Below are 21,467 nucleotides of genomic sequence, written 5' to 3' on the forward strand. Positions count from 1 at the left end.
ATTGGTGGTTATGGCATCAAACAAAAGCAAGGGAGTTGTTGTAGAATCTCCCCAAAGACAAAGGTTAGAACCCTAAAACTCTAAAACCAACCATTAAGAAGAAGATGGTACTGATGGCAGAGAAAATTAGAGAAGATGTGGAAGACGAAGATGGATCTGTTGGTTCCGACTCTGAAAACGATGGTGAAGAGGAAGATGAATCTGGTAATTCGAGTTGTGCAAAAATATGGCATAACAGAACATCACTTGCGACGAAAATCTGGCATAATAAAAAAACTTGCCAGATTTTCGTCGCAACTTTGTTTCTGTTATGCAATATTTTCATCGGTTTTCTCCGAAAATACGGCATAACAGAAGCTAAGTTGCTAAGAAAATCTGGAAAATTGTCCGATTTTGCCAGATTTTCGTCGCAAGTTATGTTCTGTTTTACCTCATCAATGTCATTAATGTCTATTATAGAAACGCCCGGAAAAACTTCTTCAGATGCAGATTGAGGGATTTTGTCTTCTTCATCCATTTAGGGTTTGATAAAAAAAATGGTAGAAACTACAGTTTACTTTTAGTAGAAGTGAAGAAAGAAGAATAAGACTAAGAAGAGATTTTGTCTTCTTCATCCATCTAGGGTTTGATAAAAATAAATGGTAGAAACTACAGTTTACTTTTAGTAGAAGTGAAGAAAGAAGAATAAGACTAAGAAGAAGGAAGAACATGAAGAAGAAGAAGACAGTTTAGGTTTTCAATCTTTAACTATTATTTTTGTTAGTAGTCCACAAGTTACTAATTATTAGTATTTAAGACTTTATGGAGTTGTCCCCTTATTAAATCAAAGTCAACTAAGTCAAACATAGTTGACTCGCATCGGACCCGAAAATAGTTGTCCATATAAGAAAAACGGTTGTCCGCGTATTGGCCACCTACGAAATCTGTCAATAGACATTCGATCTGCATTCGAATTTTTTAAAAGCATCTAAAATTTCGGATATCGGATATTTGTTATCGGATACGGATACACCAATATCTGATCCGATAAATATCAGTAACCGATAAGTAATATAAAAAAATATTAAGATACAAATTTTATAAATAATAATATATAAAATGGATTGTTGAGATTTAATATATAGATCTAATGGTTAAAAACCTATGGTGTGTTTGGTTGCAGGGTTCAAAAGTAGGATTCCTATCAAAAGCGGGATTTGGTAGGGATCAATAATTCTTGGTCTATTTGGCTACTAAGAATCTATGACTCTTGAATCCTAAGGATTCCTAAGTCCAAAATTTGTGTTGGACCAAAATCCCACCCTACCTCTTAGGATTTGTTAGGATTTTGGTTTAATAAACTTAGATTTCAAACTTAAAATCAACAAAAAAAAATATTTCCTTCTACAAAATAATTATTTAAAAATATTTTTTTTTTCAAAAATCATTTTTTTCCCCAAAATTTGTATTGGAACAAAATCTAACCCTCCCCTTAGGATTTCTTAGGATATTGGATTAATAAACTTAGATTTCAAACTTAAAATCAACAAAAAAAAATATTTCCTTCTACAAAATAATTATTTTAAAAATGTTTTTTTTCAAAAATCATTCTTTTCCCCAAAATATGTTTTTCACGAAAATCATTTTTTCTTCAAAAAATATTTTTTTTCCCGCAAAATAATTTTTGTCCCGCAAAATCGTTTTCTTTTTCCCGAAAATCGTTTTTTTCCCAGAACCCCGATTTTTTCGACAATCGTTTTTCCCGCAAATCGAGACTCCCCCAAAATTTTTTTTTTTCGAAAACAGATTTTTCCTCCATATCCGTTTTTCTACCAAATTTTTTTTCTCGGTAAATACTTTTTTCTTTCTCGAAAACTGCTTTTTGCGATAACTGAAATTTTCTGAAAATTTGTTTTGTTTGCTTCACGGACACTGTTTTTCCCGAAAATTTTATCTCAAAAAAAAAAGTTTTCTAAAAAAAAATCATTTTTTTGGGAACAAAACGATTTTTGTGAAAAAAAAGTTTTATGAAACCTTGGTTACCGGAAAAATGGTTTTCGAGAAAAAAAATTCGGGGAAAAGGGTTTCGAGGAAACAATGCCTTTCGGGAAAAACTATGTTTGAAAAAAATTGTTTGCGAAAAAAAATAGAAAACGGTTCTCGAAAAAAAAATTATGAAGAAAACAGAAGCTTCTCGAATAAAACGAGTTTCGAGAACAAAGTTTCTTCAACATTTTTTTTAAAAAGTTTAAAAATACTCAATAATAAACCATATGATTCTTATTAGTTGTCAAACAAACCAAAAATATTACTTGGATTCATGAATCTGTGGAATCATGAATCTGAAGGGACTCATTAATTCGCGGATTTATGAGTCCGCCATCCAAACACACCATTAAACTTAAAATATAAATTTTTGTTTTTGTTTCAGATATCGGATATTATCCGATATTCGTTAATATTATGGAGTCGGATTTGGACATTGATATATAATATCCATCGGATATTAGTTAGCTTATCGGATATGCCTGTATCTAATCCGGTAAGCTACTGTTTACAGGCCTACCTAGATTTGAGTTGAAGTCTGAATGGACTTGAATTAAGTTTTAGGGTTATTTCCCAAATAACCCCCAACTTTATGACCGGCTTCCTGCCTAAATCCATACTTTATCAAAAATACCCAGATGACCCCCTTTTTGAGTTTCCGTTATAACTCCGTTAACCAGTCATCATTTCTCTTTCCTCCATCTCATAACCTCTCTCTGCCACCTCATCTTCTTGCCACCTCATCATCTTCACTGGAAAAGGTCGCCGCTCGACCAATTTTCCGGTAAGCGACCTTCAAACCTAAATTTTTTTTTTCTCTTTTCCTTCCTCTCTCTCTTGTGTTTTCTCTCTTCTTCCCTTCTCTTCTCACTCTCTCTCTATATACTGGCCGCGAAGGGGGGAACCCTTCGCCGGTCGTCGGTGTGGGAATTTCCCACATCCGAAGGTTTGGTTTTCATAGATCCGAAGGTCTGGTTTTCCCAGACCTTCGCCGGTCTGGTTTCCCAAACTGACGACCGGCGAAGGGTTCCCCCCTTTGCCTGCCAATATATATATATATAGAGAGAGAGAGAGTGGGAAGAGAGAGAAAACATGAGAGAGGGAGGAAGAAAAAGAGAAAAAAAATAAATTTTTTTCAGGTTTGAAGGTCGCCGGTCGGAAAATTGGTCAGCCGACGACCTTCGCCGGTGAAGATGATGAGGTGGCGAGAAGGTGAGGTGGCAGAGAGAGGTTATGAGATGGAGGAGAGAGAAATGATGGTTGGTTAACAGAATTATAACGAAAACTCAAAAAAAGGGTCATCTGAGTATTTTTGATAAAGTAGGGGGCTAGGCAAGAAGTTGGTCACAAAGTTGGGGGTTATTTGGAAAATAACCCTAAGTTTTAAATAATGAGGAAAAAATACCACCAAATTTTGCAAATAGCTTGTCGGTCATCCCACGTAGTAAACTAGAAATCATTTCTCGTTTTAACCAGTCAGATTTTAACTATCCTCGCTGACGATATTACCTCAAAGATTTACAACTTAAAAAGAAGAAGATTTAAGTTTCGTAACATGACTATGTGATAGGAAAACTCGTGATCTACTTGTAAGAAATTTGTTTATTTTCAAAGTCAAAGTTGGACTCGAAATCTAACTTAATTCGAATAAAATTACAGAATACTCGTTTAAATTCGATTTGAACCAGACACTACAAAAAGATTACCGCCAAAATTTGCAAATAGTTTGCAGGTCATTCCTAAGGGCAGATGGTAACTTAGTCATTCTTTTCAATTTTAAAACTTCAAATTCAAACTTTCCTAATTAAAACATTTTCAAGAATTATCACCTGCGGTAAGAGCACATAAAAGCCCATAATTTTGTTTTCTCGTAAAACATTTGTTTTCTCCTAAATTTGATTTGAACTCAAGTATGAATTGACTCTATTAAGATAATGAAATATTTAGTTAAATGTCGATTGAACCAAACGAATCCAGTTTGGACTATGAGAAAAAATATACCATCAAAATTGCAAGTAATTTGTGGGTCATTTTGAGGACAGATGGTAAGTGTCATTAGTTCATTCCAATTTTAATACTTCGAAATTTAACTCCCTTCACTGACAGGGATGGTAGGGAAGTTTCCAATTGAAACCGGACAAAGTTTTGTTAGGTGGGTCGCCCGGGAAGGATCTTTAACAAAATGTCATTGTTGGTGACCCTCCAAACGAAAAAACATCCTTTTTCGTATTCTCTTTCACCACCACAACTTCTGGACCACCACAACTTCTGAATCACCGCATCATTTCACTTTCAGTTGCCTCTCCCTTTCTCTCTCCTTTTCTGAAGCTTCGAGGGAAGCTTAAACTTCCATTGAAGCTTCAGATCTGAGCTTTAATTGAAGCTTATATGAAAGCTTCATAGAATGAGAGAGAAAGAGAAAAAGTTTGAGCAGAACGAGAAAGAGAAGGGAAGAGAGAAATTTTTTCTTTCCTTCTCTTTCTCGTTCCGCTCAAATTTTTTCTTTTCTTTTTCTTTAAAGAGTCATCAACTATGTCGTTTGTCCGACGACTCTTTTGTCGACCACTGACATCAAGAGTAGAAGAGGAGCTGGAGGCATCCAAAATTTTCCAGCTAAAATCTTGGATACCTCCTAAAATTATTTTAGAAGCCCTAAATCCCTGGTCTTGTCAAATCTCTATCAAAGCCAAGTCTATACCAAATTCCAAAGCTAAACAAATCCTGAAAAGGGTGCTCTAGAGGCACCTCGTCCTTTTTCTCTTAGCGACTTAGCCCCTCTCTCTCTACCTTTTGACGTTCCTTGTGGACCTCGGAATGTGTTGAATCCATGTTGTTCAAGTCCAACACGGATTAGGCCCTCGGACTGCCGCAATCCGTGGGGCGCTAGGAGAGATGGAAGTGGAGAATAAAAAGAAGGGCCTGTATATAGTCACACCCCCTGAGAAAATGTAATATAGCGAACGGTCAAACCTTGGAATCTCTATTCTCTAGTGTCTTCTCTAATTTATTGCCTGTGAATTAGAGTTGTTGTGAGGTGATAGAGATATAAAATTGTAGAGAGAGAAAGAGAGAGAGGATGTCTTGTTTGTTGGCTTGCTGTGCATCTTCAACTTGTGGATTATGTACAACAGTAGCTTCAGGGATATCAGGAAGATCAGCTAGACTTGGTTATTGTGGTCTTTTTGGTGTCTCTCTTATCACTTCATGGATTATCAGAGAAATTGGAGCTCCTCTTATGGAAAAACTCCCCTGTAATCCTTCCCTCTCCCTCTCTCTCTCTCTTATTTCCCAAATTATGTTTTCTTTTCTTTCAAAATTCATTCTTTGATTGGATTATCAGCTTCAATTAAATTCCAATTAGAGTTGTTTGATGCCAATTTTAGATTTTTATGATTGGGTTTTCTGTAGTTGGGAGTTCTACTCAATTCAATAATTGAGTAAATTGAGAGCTCTCATAGAGGGTTTCCTTATATGAAGTTATTTGATCCCCTACCCATATATCATTATCTTCTCCATTCTTCTTAGTTCTTAGATTTATGTTGCTCTTTTGGTATTTTGTCATTGTTAGTCATCATTTTAAGTTTTTTTTTTTGAGAAATCGACTACGATCTACGTTAATCGTTACAAGGCATTGATACAACATGAAGATGTGATGAGCACGATAACTGCCTAATTTAAACTATATATTGCCTAAATTACATGGGATAAATCTTGATGGCGAACTGCTTCCACCGAGACTCGATCCGACGACCTCATGGGCTTAAAAGGGGTGTCCAACCGCTGCACCAAAGGGTGGTGGACGTCATCATTTTAAGTTGCGATGCTATTATCGGACCATTTCTCATTTGGTCGTTTAGAGTATAATTGCAGCTAGTCATTTATTTGAATCTATGGTAATTTTCATTTCCTTGGAATCTATAGGGATAAACACTCACGAACACCCGCACTCGAAAGAATGGTTGCAAATCAATGCTGTTTTCCGGGTCAGCTTGGGGAATTTCCTCTTTTTCGCGTCATTGGCCCTTATCATGATTGGTGTCAAGGATCAGAATGATAAACGACATGCAATGCATCACGGAGGATGGATTGTGAAGATTGTTGTGTGGGCTTTGCTCATCATTCTCATGTTTTTTCTTCCAGATGTTATCATCTCAATTTATGGTCAGTCTTGCCTTATTAAATAGAATTTGGATACTCAATTTTATTTTTCATTTTACTATTACTTGTTTCCTGACTTCTGGGGGTTGAGTAAAAACGCCTAACCCTGTATCATATCTATCTCTAAAACCCATGACTTGTATTTTTTTTACTTGTATACACGAAAACTTAAGAAAATTTGATCTGTCTCCTTATTTTCTTAATTTTGTAATGTTTATTAATAGAGTTTTAATCTAATCAGGGATATTTGGAGTTTCAGCTTATGACATGATACCCATCCGGAGTCAGAATACCATCCACTTGCCCCCCCCCCCCCCCCCCCCCTCCCCCACGGATATGAATGTTAGATCCGAATATCCGATTAGATGATACATGAAATCTATGATAGGCTAATTTTATATCTAAAGATGTTAGATGGTTACTAACGTTGGGTTGGGCAGGTGTTTAGGCTCATTTTGGTATAGAGCAAGAGGTCAAGACATCCGCTCCGAAGGGCTTCCCTTCCTGCCAAGCGTGTTGAAGTGGCTTATTATTTATTGGTGTCATCATAAGGAATGGTGATAGCAATGTACCCTATATGTGTGTTCGGGCTCATTTTTGGGTTTCAGAAACTCCTATTGGCCTCTAAACATATCAAGTCCTTTATCCAAAATAATAACATAGAATATAATAGTTCAGAATATAAGAATGATTATCCATTAGTTCGATTTTCATTCCAAAGTTTGACTTCGTAGACTAAGCAATTGGTACCTGCATTTGTAATGCTTAAATCGAGCAGTGCTAACTGCTTTCACTGGTTCTCTGTGGGCAGCATCTGTTTGTACGAACATCTCTTGCACTCTTTGTGACATGCACCTGTTATTTTACAGATATCCATTTTTCTATAGTTGAAACTACCTCATTTAATAATTATACGATCCTTTTGCAGAAACATTATCAAAGTTCGGATCTGGGTTGTTTCTGCTGGTTCAAGTTGTTATACTACTAGATTTCACGCATACCTGGAATGATGCATGGGTTGAGAAAGATGAACGGAAATGGTTTGTGCAACTGCTTCTCTCAATCGTTATTGCTTCTTTTCTTTTTGTTTGCTTATTTGTTCTACATCAAGAGCAAATTTTTATTATCTTGCCTGGGGTTTCATTTTTTTGTCATCAAATTGGATCAGGTACATTGCATTACTTGTAGTATCTGTTGGATGTTACCTTGCAGCATTTACTATCTCAGGACTTCTCTTCATTTGGTTTAATCCTGCTGGCCACGACTGTGGCCTAAATGTCTTCTTCATTGTTATGACCATGATCCTGGCACTTAGTTTTGCAATTATTGCTTTGCATCCACAGGTAAGGAAACTTTATTATGGTAACTACGGTAAGTAGAAGTCTAGAAATGACTATATCCGTGTATTATCTGAAAACTATGCCATTTTTTTCCCACGTAGTCAATAGAGTTATACTAGTCATGCGGGAAAAGGTCAATTGACGTAATTTGGAGTTCAATCCCCAACTCCTCCCATAATAGATTATGTCGGAAGATTTGGCATAAACCTACACTTGTTTGTGGTGTTAATCCTAGATTTTTCATTTTTGTCCGGCACAAATGTTCAACCCTTAAATCTTATTGCTCGTAAAAATGTAAAATGAAGTCCTTAGTTGGAACTTTTTGCTGATATCGTCATTGTTAATAAAGTTAAATATCTCTTCAGTGATAAGTAGAATGGAGCTTTAACCAGGAAATTTGGGTTGGATTTTTGAAACAGGTAAATGGGAGCCTTTTGCCAGCTTCCATCATTTCTGTGTATTGTTCATATGTGCTCTATAGTGCTCTTTCGAGCGAGCCTCGAGATTATGTATGCAATGGTCTCCACAACAGTTCGAAAGGAGTATCCACCGGTAACCTCATCCTTGGTATGCTCACAACAGTTCTCTCAGTCCTGTACTCTGCCTGTCGGGCTGGATCCTCCACAACCTTTCTGTCCCCACCTTCATCACCTCGATCAGGTACTTTCGACTACTCGCCCACCAAGAAATTTTGTAGGCTGATGTTAAATGGGCAGCAAAAACCCAGTATTTGATTGCCCAGATGTAAAACTGTCAAACGAAAGCCATCTAAATAACTCATGTCCCACCTCCCACAAATCACATGGTCGATTCAATATCATAAATTTTTATGTCGTTTCAAAGTAAGAACTCCATCAAGGTTCTTATGCTTATGTTTCTGATTCTACCTTCTTTATGAAGGCAAATATTTATCGAAGAGGCCTGGCGGCAAAGAATGATTATAAGAAATCTAAAATGAGAACGAAGAAAAACAATAAAAGAAAATGATCCCTTGCAAAAAGAAAGCACTCGATTAGACACGAAAACATGAAAATTAAACCTCAGAAGTTCTTTGAAACTGGAGGCTCGCAAAAAAGAAGTTTGATTTGATACCGTAAATTATTGTGAGTTGAGCCTATCCGTCCCCCAAGAATGATAACTTGTACATTTTATCCTATCTTAATTCATTTATGCTTGATATTTGTTGAAGGTGGGTCAAAACCTCTTTTAGAGTTAGAAGATGGAAAAAAGGAGAAAGAAACCGAAGCAACACCAGTTAGTTACTCCTATACGTTCTTTCATCTGATTTTCGCACTCGCTAGTATGTATGCGGGTATGTTGCTTACAGGTTGGACTAGTTCAACATCATCAAGCACCGATCTAATAGATGTTGGTTGGACATCAGTTTGGGTCCGAATATGCACTCAATGGGCAACTGCTGCTCTTTATGTTTGGTCTCTCGTTGCTCCCTTGATCTTTCCCGATCGTGAGTTCTTTTAGTCGCTTTTACATGTACAACTCTGTTGCAATATCCTAGATAAATCTCAAATTACAAGTTGTTGTAGATAAGGAACATTGAAGTATAGGACCTTGTTATTCTGGTAATACTTCCAGTTTTACTTGTAATAAGTTTGTAGTTTGAATGAATGTAAGTGTTGTATGTCGTATGTAAGATCATAACTTATGGTTTAAGAACTTAATGATATGATATTGGATTGGTTAGTCTCATACTATTTCTATTTTGCATGTTTGTGAAGATAGGAGAAAAAGAAAGAAACAGGAAAGAAAAAACAAAGAAAACACCTCGACAAGACAATCAAATAGCTTCCCTTTCAAATCAACAATATACAACATTCTTTCAACTCATACAAAGAAAAGAAGTGAAAATACCAATATCCAATCTTTTCTCATAATAATTTGCAACAGATAACCCTAAAAGGATCTCATGTGCTTTTTCAGTGCCCTAATCTGCTACAAAAATGAAGAACTTATCAAGGATCAGCCCGCCGAAAACACAAGCTAATACTATTCTTATCCTCCCTGTCTAAACTAATGAGACACATTTCTTGAGCCACAATTTGCTCAAGGTCTGTAAATAGTCTGTATTGTCCTCAATCTACACTAAGCTTTGACTTTTGCTACTAGTAAAAGAGAAGGGTTTCCTAAGAAGAGAGCTACTACCATGTCAAAGTGGCTGCTAGATTTAGTAAAGCTTCTACTTGTTGTATAGTCCTTTTCTTTTCGTGTTCCTTCAATCTACTTGCAACGGCTTCCGGGTCAAACCCTTGTGCAGTTTCCATCTCTTCCTGTTCACCCCGAACTTCTTGTAACAATGCATCAACCTCTCTGACAAAGTCTACCCTTAGTAACATATTATCATCGTCCTCCGGTGGTGGTCTGAATGGACCCTGGTGCTGGCATAAAGAGAGAGAGAGAGTTGTTAATGGAAACCCGAAGCGTAATTACTAATATTGACATAAACTTATCAACAAAATTTATATCTAACTTCCTGAATGAAAAAACTTGAGAAAATAATGAGCAAAACTGACTTCTAATAGGTCCACTTGCGTTTGTCGACCAGAGCTAGCACAAGTTTTTGAGAACCTTAAACCGCGTTGCCCATTAAAGTTGTATACATAGGCGGAACTATCAGGAATGAAGAATCTATGTCCACGAAGATATAGGCCTCTAAATCATACTTGGAAGTCGGTAATGAAATAAAGTTTCATAACATCATTCAAATTGTTTTTAAATAATAAGGAACAATAAGCGAATGTAATTTACCGTATTTATGTCAAATCCCGAAGGAACAAGCAAACTGAATGGGTCTTCTCTTGGAAAGGTATCTAGCATTAGCTTTCTACATTGCTTTAGCCAACCTTCATCATCAAATCCATCATGCAAATTCAAGAGATCATTGAGTAATCTCATGGCAGGACTTGCTTCTCGCTTTAAAATCTCCGTCTAGAATTTTCAAATAAACGCCAAATTACACTAGAAGGTCAAATAGGAAAAAGAAAAAGAGAACAAGAAGAGCACTACATGAATGAGTTCTAGAAATTGAAACAATAGATAGCGAAAAACGAAAGTGGCTGCAAGAACGAAATTTGCAATTTTAGGATGGTAAAGCGCAAGTGTATTTGAGCATTAAGTACCTCAATCCGCCTGTACAAAAGGTCCAGACTTCTAATTACATCCTTCTCTTCCTGCAAAAGAATGTATTGGAAAATGAAATTCATTGGCGTAGTGGAGGAAGGAAGAAGAACAAATTGCAAGATCTAGAATTTGCCAACTGAAGTATTAAAACAGAATTGAATAAGAGATAGCTAGCAAATGATTAGCATAAGTTCCGCTATTGACCTACAAAATGTTGGTCCCAAAAAGTTACATTCTTGGAGTGAATCTCGTGAGCTCGTTTACGAAGTCCAAGCCTCCAAGGTGAAAATATTCCAGTAGAAATCACTAACAATGCCTTTTTATTTTCAGATAAGATTCCAAATGAGCTGGAAATGGTCATCAATAAGTGAAATAAAAGAGTGAGTCAGAGAGGAGCTCAGAGCAAATGAATTTAATGGTTTGCAATCACTAGGATAATCTCCGAAGTTAAACATCATCAGTACTGGCATCATCATCATCTTCAATGGCGTACATTCATTCTAAAACTTCACTATACTTCAACATCACCATACAATAGCAGATATCAAATATTATTTCCTTCACATTCTTCGTTTGCTAACTGGTTCATTCCAATTCCAACCACAGGGTATAGACACATAATTTTACGAAAACAGTAGATAAAACTGTGATTACAGATTTTAGTAATAGAGAGGTAGAAAAAGCATTAGCTAAAATTAGCTAATAAAACTAAGAACTCGAGTAAAAGAACTAGATACATACATCTCGTCGAGCAAGATCTAGGCGATTCCACACTATCATAAGGACAAGTTCTGTGAGTTCGCCTTTCTCAGCAGCCTCCTCGATTCTCTGATAGTAAAGAGATGTAACATTGAGATTACAACTAATACGGGCATAAAATTGAAAATCTAGTCATACAAATAAGAAATTTCACCTCTTCTATTTCCTCAGCAGCTCTAATAAAACTCGAAACCAACTTCCTAGCTTTGCAAAGTTCTTCCTCCGGATAGTCCTTTAAGCGTGTACCAATTTCGCGATACTCTTCAACCTTTCTATTCTCTTCTTCATCTTCTTCTTCACGTCTCCGATGCAACTCTTTAGTCTTTTCTCGTTGGCGTGCTTGCCATTCCTGACCTACCCAAAAGTTATGCCAAATTCCCAATAGAGGATAAACCACAAATCACCAAACCATATTTTAGGGTCAAGTCATACTCTCCTTGCACAAATCTTAATTCTAGTAGATTAATAAGTAGGTATTCTTGATTAGAGAAGGCAGACTTAATCTTCTATCAAAACAAATAGAACCCAAGCTATAAATTAGAGCAAGAACTCAACTTTATAACAAACACATCATAAAACAGAAAAATGCATCAATATCTTAAACTACCCATTTATACAAACAAACCAAAAAATTAAACTTTCTTCACAAAACTCTAGAAAAACAAACAAAAAACACAAGTAAAATGATAATCAAAACAAACCCAAATTGATTAAAAGAGGGTAAATCATACATCATCATAGAACTCTTTTGGGAGTCCATCCAAGTATTGTAACTCTTGGTCTTCCTTTTTGCACAACCTCAAAACTGTAAGCAAAATTCAAAAAAAAAAGAACAGAAGTTCAGTTAATGACAGAGAAGAAAACCATTAACACAATAAGGATTAGACTGAGGTTTTTTTTTATGGTTGTGATAATGATGGTATAATCTAATAACCTACCGGATGGTGATTTTGGTCTAAAAAGGGTTGAAATTGGAATGAATGAATAATTCCTTTTGAGGGTCATGAAGGAAATTGATGGTGAAGGAAGAGCACAGGTTAGCAAAATCACCCTCGACTCCATCTTTGGTTTGGGAGATGACAAGAACTTGGAAATTGGATTTTAAAGCAATTCGGGCTTTTTTTTAGTGGGTTAAAAAGTGAAATTTTATATGCCCACAACACTAGGTTTTTAATTTTATACACACATAGGCAGCCATTGATATGGTCAAGTGAATAATTTTTTGTTGTTGTTGTTTTTTTTTTTGATGAAGTGTTGTTGTTGGTAAAGTGAATAACATGGCCGAGTTTTATTTTCACACGCAGACTACCACCATCTTTTGACCGAGGGTGTGTAGTCAATCGTTTAGGTAGACTTTACAATTCGTGAACATTCGTCACATTCAGTCGCAGATATTTCGAAGTCTACAGGTATTTGGGATATCCAGTCGCATGCATTTTAAATTCCGCTAATTTTCAAACATTCAATCATTGTCCAACTACATCGGCCATTAGACTGGTCGTGTCAATTTTCCAGGTCAAATATTAGTTTTTATTAGTATATGACGCAGAGTAAAACTCATAAAAGTTTTAAATATATGTCAAAAATTTCAAAATTGAAATACTCACATGGTGTAACGAAATAGTGATATTTTAGTGATAAAACTGAATGAATTAATCAACAACTTGTCTGGATACCCATTATAGTGTATAGGATTTCCTAAACCTAATCAAATTTTAATTAACAACTTCTAAATAAATAAATAAATTATAGAATCTTAAGAAAATTGAAAACTTCCTAAAGAAAAACTTATTAAACCATTTTCAAAACCTAAACAATGAAATTTGGCCCCCCAAAGTGGGTCGATTGCGCGTTAACAACACCGAATGTGCGATACGTAATTTCACATCAATGCTCAAGTTTCGTCCAATTCTTACATCCATGACTTGATTTTGTCAGTTTCAGTCGTTTGTCCTTATCTCTGGCCGCATCGATTTCTTCCATGAATTTCTCGGTCAATCCTCTGCCAATTAGTTCAAAAAAAAAAAGATCCTCTACCAATTACTAATGACAAACAAACTATATATAACTCTTAATCATTAAAAAAATTACTACAACAAAATAAAACATTACTCTTTATATACCTTTAGGCTTTAGGTTGATGATTTTAATAATTGAGGTCTCCTTGAGGCTCTACAGAAAATAAGTACTCAACTCAAAATTGGTAGTTTCTATTTTTCCCCTTTTGTTCTTACTGAATTGCTTTCCAACCGCCCCATACCTCTCTACAAAAAAGTAGAAACCCACACGGCTCTCTATAAAGGTGAAGAACAAAGCTTAGATACCAAACCAAAACACACACAAAAAAAAAAAGAATTTAGGTGAGATGGAGAAACTTCATCCAAATCTCGTAGAAGAAATTGTTTCTCGTGTTCCTCCGGAATCCATCATGCAAGCGAAATTTGTATGTAAAACTTGGCGAGATATTCTCAGACACAAAAAATTTGGTATCTTATTTTCGTTTGCAAAGGATGATGCATATCGCGGGAAGAGCAGTGTTGAACTTTACTATGGGGATTTTGATGAAATTATTTTTGATAACAAAAATCATGATTTATACCCCAACCGCACTGTAAAAATAGATCATCCTCCTATTGGAAAGCGAGATTTTGACACGACAATACTTGCTTCATGCAACGGTTTAGTATGTTTTTCTATTCCACACCACGGTGTCCTAGATCCTATTCATATATGCAATCCGTTTACAGGAGAATATGTTAACCTGCCACGACTTATTATAAGAAATAGACACTATTTTATAGCAGGTGGATTTGGTTACTTAAAATCAACAAACGAGTACAAAGTCTTAAGAGTTTACTATGCCAACCCACAAATCAAAGAGGGATTTGTGCAGGTATACACTCTTGGTGATCGTCGTGGGTGGAGGGACATTGGAACCACCAATTACGGCTTGTGGAAAACAGGTGGTACTTTCGCGAACGGTGCGATTAATTTTGAGACGACCGATAACAAAATTGTGGGATTTAGTTTGCGAACGGAGAAGTTTCGGGTGCTTGGCTCGCCACCTTGTTTCCGAGAGTGTGATGATGATGATATGGGAAAGTTTTCTTCTCTCAAAGTGTTGGGAGGTGATTTGTGCTTTATTTACATAAATGAAACACCTCGTCTAAAAGAAGAAGAAGAACCAGAATTTGTGGAGATATGGTCCTTTAAGAAGAATAAGGAAAAGGTTTGGAATTGGAGTAAGGAATTCAGAATGGTTTGTCCTGACTTCATTGCAAAGGAATTCTATGAGCCATTGTTTATAACAAAGAAGAAAGAACTAGTGTTATGGCACACAGACGATAAACTTTGCAGTTATGATCCAAAAACTGAAACCATGAAGATACTGTCTCAACAGGATGATGACATGTTGGACCATTTTGAAGCAATTCTTCATATGAACACTAATATTTCCTTGAAAGATATGGGAGTTAGGTCTAAGAAGAGAAGAAAAAATTGAGTTTAGGGTTTTTCAAGCCAACCCACTAGATTGTTTTGTGATAGTTTAGATTGGTATTTCTTCACTTTTTTGTGTTCGATTTTTATTATATAAAATGTTTTTACTTTCAACAACAAAACAAAAATATACTATGTTTTTAGGCAACCTAAAGCTAAGATAGAATTGAGGTATAATCTTCCACCTAGAGGTCAAGGGTTCGAGGCACATGCTGAACAATTCAAAAAAAGAAAAAGATAAAATATACATGTTTCAATAAGATCACTAGTAGATCAGATTAAGAAAATGGGAGACGATTGAAAGACAATGCCATTGTCGTATATTGACTAGTATTATTTTCTACCTTTCCTTTCAGGAATTCAATGAACGAACAAAATTCATAGTTATAACGGATTGAAGATATACCTAATAGAGTATGAAATTTTACCAACTGCGAAAATCTTGTAGAAGTAAGATCAAAGAACTCTCTAGTTCTAAAGAAGACTAAATATAGAAAAAGAAGATGATTAGGAAACAAGACAAACTTGTAACCTGTATAATAAAAAAACCACCATAAATTATCATCGAACTCCTCCTTTGACTTTGCCCAGAGCCCTGAAAATCACAAAAAAAAAAAAAAACACACTTAGTAATCATCGTCTAGATAAAAAATCACTAGAAACACTAAATAACAAACTTTCCTCTAGACATCATGCTATCAACCTCCATCTAGGGCTCATATCCCATAAAACAAATCGTAAATATTCGAATTCATTCACACATTTCACAGTCACCTTCTCCACACAACATGTCCAATAATAAACTTTGTGAAAGAACTTTTACAATCTATAATCCGTATATCCTACTCAGGCTCAGCTACAACGAAGTATAGATATCTAAAGTTCTGAACCACCATATAAATTTTTATGAATTTGATGAAGATTCTCGGACGGCCCATCAACCGAACCGACTAAGGAGGTGTAGTCAATCTCAACCTTGCTAGACATTTGAAGTCTATTTCCGTGGCTTTCATGGCCAATATGTCGAATTCTACAAGTATACGGGGTATCCTCTCAACAAAAAAGTAAAATAAAAGTATATGGGGTATCCAACCACATCGATCATTGGGTCGTGCCAATTTTTTAGATCAAATATCAGTTTTTATTAGTATATGATGCAACGGAAAACTCATAAAAGTTTTAGATGTATGTGCAAAACTTCAAAATCAAAAAACTCACGAGGTGTAACGGACTACGGATATTTTATTGGTAAACTGAATGAATTAATCAAATTAATCAACAACTGGAGTAATAGGATCTCCTAAACCTAATCAAATTCTAATTAACAAATTCTAAATAAATAAATTATAGAATCTTGAGAAAATAGGAAATTTCCAAAGAAAACTTACCAAACCATTTTCAAAGCCTAAACAATGGAATTTGACCCCCCAAAGTGGGTCGATTGTGGCGTTAGCAACAACAAGTGTGCGATAAGTAATTTTGCATCAATACTCCAGTTTCGCCCAAAATTCTGACATCCATAACCCGATTTTGTCTCGCTTGGTTTAAAAAAAAAACACGATTTTGTCAGTTTCAATCGTTTGTCCTTATCTCTGGCCACATCGATTTCTTCCATGAATTTCTCGGTCAATCCTCTACCAATTACTAATGACATACAAACTATATTATAACTCCTCATTATTAAAAAAATTGTTAGTATTTTTCAATACTAATGGTTATGTGGACTTAATATGAGGTTCATAATATATAATATGTTGGCTATTTCGATTGAGGGTCCTTAGTGGTCTAATTAATTATTATGTGGACCTATTTAATATCAGTTATATTGTGGGGGGGGGGGCATATTATAGATATGCATTGTGTAGAGCCCTTGAGTATTATTACTAAAGAATGATGGGCTCTTTAGTAATAATTTGGGTAACTTCCAATAACTGGTTGGGAGTTCCGATTCATAAATGGGCAAATCCCTAAACCAGAGAGACATAACTCTAATTTTGTTCTCTTCCCATTAAGACAAAATTACTACAGAGATCTCTCTAGGTTTGGAAGATTTTGCTTCATCATCATCATGGCTTCTAATGATTCAAGTTAGTAAATCATTTAAATTTCATCTCTCTGTTCATCAAATATGACTCCTGGATTTCATTGTTTAGACTTGATAATATATTTGATTCTTGTTTATAATGATGAAATATCCCAACAAAAATTACTACAACAAATAAAACATTACTCTTTATATGCCTTTAAGTTGATGATTTTAATAAATTGAGGTCTTCTTGAGGCTCTACAGAAAATAAGTACTCAACTCAAAATTGGTAGTTTCTATTTTTCCCCCTTTTGTTCTTACTGAATTGCTTTCCAACCGCCTCATACCTCTCTACAAAAAAGTAGAAACCCACACGGCTCTCATAAAAGAAAGTTGAAGAACAAAGCTTAGATACCAAACCAAAACACACACAAAAAAAAAAGAATTTAGGTGAGATGGAGAAACTTCACCCAAATCTCGTAGAAGAAATTGTTTCTCGTGTTCCTCCGGAATCCATCATGCAAGCGAAATTTGTATGTAAAACTTGGCGAGATATCCTTAGACACAAAAAATTTGGTATCTTATTTTCGTTTGAGAAGGATGATGCAGATGGCGGGAAGAACAGTGTTGATCTTTACTATGGGGATTTTGATGAAATTATTTTTGATAATAAAAATCGTGATTTATACCCCAACCACACTGTAAAAATAGATCATCCTCCTATTGAAAAGCGAGAATTTGACACGACAATACTTGCTTCATGCAACGGTTTAGTATGTTTTTCTATTCCACACCACAGTGTCCTAGATCCTATTCATATCTGCAATCCGTTTACTGGAGAATACGTTAACCTACCACGACTTTTTATAAGAAATAGGCATTATTTTATAGCAGGTGGATTTGGTTACTTAAAATCAACAAACGAGTATAAAGTCTTAAGAGTTTACTACGCCGACCCAAAAAATACGAAGGGATTTGTGCAGGTATACACTCTCGGTGATCGTCGTGGGTGGAGGGACATTGGAACCACCAACTACGACTTGTGGAAAACAGGTGGTACTTTCGCGAACGATGCGATTAATTTTGAGACGACTGATAACGAAATTGTGGGATTTAGTTTGGCAACGGAGAAGTTTCGGGTGCTTGGCTCGCCACCTTGTTTCCCAAACTGGGATAAGGGAAAGTTTTCTTCTCTCAAAGTGTTGGGAGGTGATTTGTGCTTTATTTACATAAATGAAACACCTCGTCTAAAAGAAGAAGAAGAACCAGAATTTGTGGAGATATGGTCCTTTAAGAAGAATAAGGAAAAGGTTTGGAATTGGAGTAAGGAATTCAGAATGGTTTGTCCTGACTTCATTGCAAAGGAATTCTATGAGCCATTGTTTATAACAAAGAAGAAAGAACTAGTGTTATGGCACACAGACGATAAACTTTGCAGTTATGATCCAAAAACTGAAACCATGAAGATACTGTCTCAACAGGATGATGACATGTTGGACCATTTTGAAGCAATTCTTCATATGAACACTAATATTTCCTTGAAAGATATGGGAGTTAGGTCTAAGAAGAGAAGAAAAAATTGAGTTTAGGGTTTTTCAAGCCAACCCACTAGATTGTTTTCTGATAGTTTAGATTGGTATTTCTTCACTTTTTTGTGTTCGATTTTTATTATATAAAATGTTTTTACTTTCAACAACAAAACAAAAATATACTATGTTTTTAGGCAACCTAAAGCTAAGATAGAATTGAGGTATAATCTTCCACCTAGAGGTCAAGGGTTCGAGGCACATGCTGAACAATTCAAAAAAAGAAAAAGATAAAATATACATGTTTCAATAAGATCACTAGTAGATCAGATTAAGAAAATGGGAGACGATTGAAAGACAATGCCATTGTCGTATATTGACTAGTATTATTTTCTACCTTTCCTTTCAGGAATTCAATGAACGAACAAAATTCATAGTTATAACGGATTGAAGATATACCTAATAGAGTATGAAATTTTACCAACTGCGAAAATCTTTTAGAAGTAAGATCAAAGAACTCTCTAGTTCTAAAGAAGACTAAATATAGAAAAAGAAGATGATTAGGAAACAAGACAAACTTGTAACCTGTATAATAAAGAAACCACCATAAATTATCATCGAACTCATCCTTTGACTTTGCCCAGAGCCCTGAAAATCACAAAAAAAAAAGAACACAAGAGCATCTGACTTATCCCAAGAAATTCCAAAATTAACCAAACCATGGGAAACCATATACTAAAAGTGTACAACAAAGAATGTTTTAGCAATGTTGATAGCGTGGTACTAGTCGTATGCTTTTTTGAGAAAACAATTGTAGATGCCTTAGGGCATTAACTTAATTTTGAGAATTGAGAATATTCAAAAACTTGAAGTAACTAGGGCTCTTTACCATATTCGTGATTCTGGGAACAACAACAAATCGCCAAGATCGCTCAGAGCTTTCACGGGTGTGATCGTATCATTTTAGATGATTGTTATGTTAAAGGAGATCTTCGATAGATACAGTGAACAACAAAAATAGTACTACCATTAACGACATCACACCATTGAAATCTTGGCTTCACATCAAGAAACTGTGGTCTGTGCTACTTATAACCTAATATCACTTTACGGACTATATTATTCTCTAATTCCTGCTCAAAAGACATCATCCAGCAATTCCTATTGATGCATATAACCTACTCAAAAGTCAGAATAACCCTCCTAACGAACAACTAAAATCTCAATCGACTTGTACCAAAACTGAACCTCCTCCTCAATACTTGTAAAATTCAAGAGACGGACCACCCCCATTAATTCTTTCCCACAATAGAAGAAGCTATCAACCAATACAACCATTTGATAAAACGAAAATGAATCATTTTAGCAAACTACCGAACTAGCTGATTCGACACAAACAATTGAAACAAACAACCTAATTACCTAAACAAAAGGTACTCCAACTACCAAAAAACAGAAGAGGCAATCAATAACAAAAATATAGCATCTTTATGAAAAAAAACATCAGCAAAAGTTCATTCATTGTTTGATTACCAGCCACAAGGACACATAACCTTAAAAAAAACTTGTTTCAGACCCAACAAGTGAACACTAATCACAAACTAACAAGTTCTAAACATTTGTTAGTTAACCTAATTATACATATCTAGGTTTCAAATTCATTCAATTCTGGAAAATTAAACAAACTGTATTTTCAATCAAAGGCAATCATAGAAGTTAAAGGTACTTACTTTTTGTTTCTCCTGCTATCTTTAGATCCCTGTACCACCAATTTAGAAATTGGGCACCCACAATCAGCCCTAAAAATCAAAACAACCCTTCCATTAGGAGGAGCCATTTTCTTAAGTTCAGATTTTAGTTCCACAATATCAGAATTAATTTCTTTTCCACTTCCTAAAGGCAAATTATCAATCTCATTTGATGGAGAATTCAAACAATCTTCAGTTTCTAACTGTATATCAAATTTCATGGCATTTTTCAATCCTTTACATCCAGGTTTCTTACATTTTCTTGATTTATAACTACAAAAACAGATTGTAAGAGCAATCACTGAAACAAGAACAAAGATCAAAATTATGAAAAACCCTAAAATGAAAGTAGACCAGGATTGAGAAAAGGAATTGAAATGATAGAAAAAGAGGGGAGGTGGTAAGATTTTAGAAAGAGATTGAAATATGTAAGAAATGTAAGAAGATAGAAGAAATGTGAATGAGAAAAGAAGTAAGATGAAGATTAAGATGTCTAGTATAGCAGAAGGAGATTGTTCACATAGGAAAGAAGAATTAGGGTTTATTGAAGAGGAAGGATGTCTTCTGGGGTTTTGAGTGCCCATTGATGTATCGGAGCAAAGAGAAAGAAAGATGATGATGGGGAATTTTATAAGAGAGAGAGAGAACGAGTTTTTTGTTCATGGACAAGGACTGTGGAACTGATGAGTTAATTCTAAGCCCCTATGTTTTTCATATGTTCAAAAGTGACCCCTTTTTTAACTTATAATCTAACATCTAGTAGAGAATAATACTGTATATTTTTGTTATTTTGTCTACATTACCATTGTACTCTTTTAACTCTTTACATTCATCAGGGGTTTTGTCGGTTAATTTTCACTCAGAAATTCGCAACCAGTCGTATTTTTGTCAAAAAAAACGTTATGGGTCTGCTTCACTTAGACATTTCGGGGACCGTTGTTGTTCGACGAAAGTATTCTCACTCCACTCTAGAATGAATTAGAAGGAGATAGAGAAAATCCCTTTCTTCCCGGAGTATCATATTTTAGATCTTCTCTAGATTTGAACGTAAAAGTTTGTATCTCTTAAATAAATGCTGCAACTATAATGATTTTGAAACTTTAATGATTCAAAAAAGAAAGATCAAGAATGAAACAATCCACCGTTAATGATTTAAGATTTAATGATTCAAAAAAGAATATGAAAAATTCAACTAGATATTACCATTAATAGTTTTAAAAAAGAATATCAAGAATTGAAACTTCTAATCTAA

At 35.2% G+C, this 21,467-nt stretch overlaps 5 protein-coding genes across 7 annotated transcripts; 3 read left to right on the forward strand and 2 right to left on the reverse strand.

The window, feature by feature from the left end:
- The first annotated feature begins 4,861 nt into the window (after positions 1 to 4,861).
- Positions 4,862 to 9,230, forward strand: LOC147559284 (Serinc-domain containing serine and sphingolipid biosynthesis protein). The gene is made up of 6 exons (XM_086661169.1): positions 4,862 to 5,276; positions 5,947 to 6,186; positions 7,112 to 7,223; positions 7,352 to 7,526; positions 7,943 to 8,183; positions 8,713 to 9,230. Exons 1-6 carry the CDS (start codon positions 5,102 to 5,104, stop codon positions 9,000 to 9,002), a joined length of 1,233 nt encoding a protein of 410 aa, XP_086517295.1. The 5' UTR covers positions 4,862 to 5,101; the 3' UTR covers positions 9,003 to 9,230.
- An 82-nt stretch (positions 9,231 to 9,312) lies between these two features.
- PAC (pale cress protein (PAC)) lies at positions 9,313 to 12,567 on the reverse strand. Of its 2 annotated transcripts, XM_086661170.1 has the most exons (8): positions 12,356 to 12,567; positions 12,149 to 12,222; positions 11,572 to 11,766; positions 11,400 to 11,486; positions 10,658 to 10,708; positions 10,287 to 10,466; positions 9,681 to 9,916; positions 9,313 to 9,634 (listed from the first exon to the last, which is right to left on the reverse strand). In XM_086661170.1, the coding sequence occupies exons 1-8, from the start codon at positions 12,477 to 12,479 to the stop codon at positions 9,619 to 9,621; spliced, it is 963 nt and encodes a 320-aa protein (XP_086517296.1). In that variant the 5' UTR covers positions 12,480 to 12,567; the 3' UTR covers positions 9,313 to 9,618. The 2 variants fall into 2 exon arrangements, with proteins under 2 accessions (XP_086517296.1, XP_086517297.1); XM_086661171.1 differs by having other exon boundaries at positions 9,547 to 9,916; positions 12,356 to 12,546.
- A 1,215-nt stretch (positions 12,568 to 13,782) lies between these two features.
- Positions 13,783 to 15,043, forward strand: LOC147559286 (F-box protein At3g07870-like). The gene has a single exon (XM_086659158.1). The coding sequence runs from the start codon at positions 13,783 to 13,785 to the stop codon at positions 14,917 to 14,919; it is 1,137 nt and encodes a 378-aa protein (XP_086515284.1). The 3' UTR covers positions 14,920 to 15,043.
- A 164-nt stretch (positions 15,044 to 15,207) lies between these two features.
- On the reverse strand, positions 15,208 to 20,807 carry LOC147559287 (uncharacterized protein At5g19025-like). Of its 2 annotated transcripts, none has more exons than XM_086657798.1 (2): positions 20,198 to 20,807; positions 15,208 to 15,510 (listed from the first exon to the last, which is right to left on the reverse strand). In XM_086657798.1, exons 1-2 carry the CDS (start codon positions 20,797 to 20,799, stop codon positions 15,477 to 15,479), a joined length of 636 nt encoding a protein of 211 aa, XP_086513924.1. In that variant the 5' UTR covers positions 20,800 to 20,807; the 3' UTR covers positions 15,208 to 15,476. The 2 variants fall into 2 exon arrangements, with proteins under 2 accessions (XP_086513924.1, XP_086513925.1); XM_086657799.1 differs by lacking the exon at positions 15,208 to 15,510 and adding an exon at positions 18,898 to 19,115.
- Positions 17,397 to 18,524, forward strand: LOC147559288 (F-box protein At3g07870-like). The gene has a single exon (XM_086664353.1). It carries the CDS (start codon positions 17,397 to 17,399, stop codon positions 18,522 to 18,524), a length of 1,128 nt encoding a protein of 375 aa, XP_086520479.1.
- Positions 20,808 to 21,467: the final 660 nt, after the last annotated feature.

The sequence above is a fragment of the Eschscholzia californica genome, unplaced genomic scaffold, assembly GCF_041429995.1.
Source record: "Eschscholzia californica isolate CP2 unplaced genomic scaffold, dmEscCali1.0.p SCAF_2, whole genome shotgun sequence".
NCBI classification, from domain to species: domain Eukaryota; kingdom Viridiplantae; phylum Streptophyta; class Magnoliopsida; order Ranunculales; family Papaveraceae; genus Eschscholzia; species Eschscholzia californica.

What these genes read in the sequence shown, in the direction of transcription:
- PAC (XM_086661170.1), bottom strand. Translation starts at nt 12,479, where the DNA reads ATGGAGTCGAGGGTGATTTTGCTAACCTGTGCTCTTCCTTCACCATCA. An exon ending in TAGACCAAAATCACCATCCG is followed by an intron (nt 12,223 to 12,355) that starts GTAGGTTATTAG and finishes TTTTGCTTACAG; the next exon opens with TTTTGAGGTTGTGCAAAAAG. An exon ending in TTTTGTACAGGCGGATTGAG is followed by an intron (nt 10,467 to 10,657) that starts GTACTTAATGCT and finishes TGAAAATTCTAG; the next exon opens with ACGGAGATTTTAAAGCGAGA.
- LOC147559286 (XM_086659158.1), top strand. Translation starts at nt 13,783, where the DNA reads ATGGAGAAACTTCATCCAAATCTCGTAGAAGAAATTGTTTCTCGTGTT.
- LOC147559287 (XM_086657798.1), bottom strand. Translation starts at nt 20,799, where the DNA reads ATGGGCACTCAAAACCCCAGAAGACATCCTTCCTCTTCAATAAACCCT. An exon ending in GATAGCAGGAGAAACAAAAA is followed by an intron (nt 15,511 to 20,197) that starts GTAAGTACCTTT and finishes TGTGATTTTCAG; the next exon opens with GGCTCTGGGCAAAGTCAAAG.
- LOC147559284 (XM_086661169.1), top strand. Translation starts at nt 5,102, where the DNA reads ATGTCTTGTTTGTTGGCTTGCTGTGCATCTTCAACTTGTGGATTATGT. An exon ending in TCTTATGGAAAAACTCCCCT is followed by an intron (nt 5,277 to 5,946) that starts GTAATCCTTCCC and finishes TGGAATCTATAG; the next exon opens with GGATAAACACTCACGAACAC. An exon ending in ACCTTCATCACCTCGATCAG is followed by an intron (nt 8,184 to 8,712) that starts GTACTTTCGACT and finishes TATTTGTTGAAG; the next exon opens with GTGGGTCAAAACCTCTTTTA.
- LOC147559288 (XM_086664353.1), top strand. Translation starts at nt 17,397, where the DNA reads ATGGAGAAACTTCACCCAAATCTCGTAGAAGAAATTGTTTCTCGTGTT.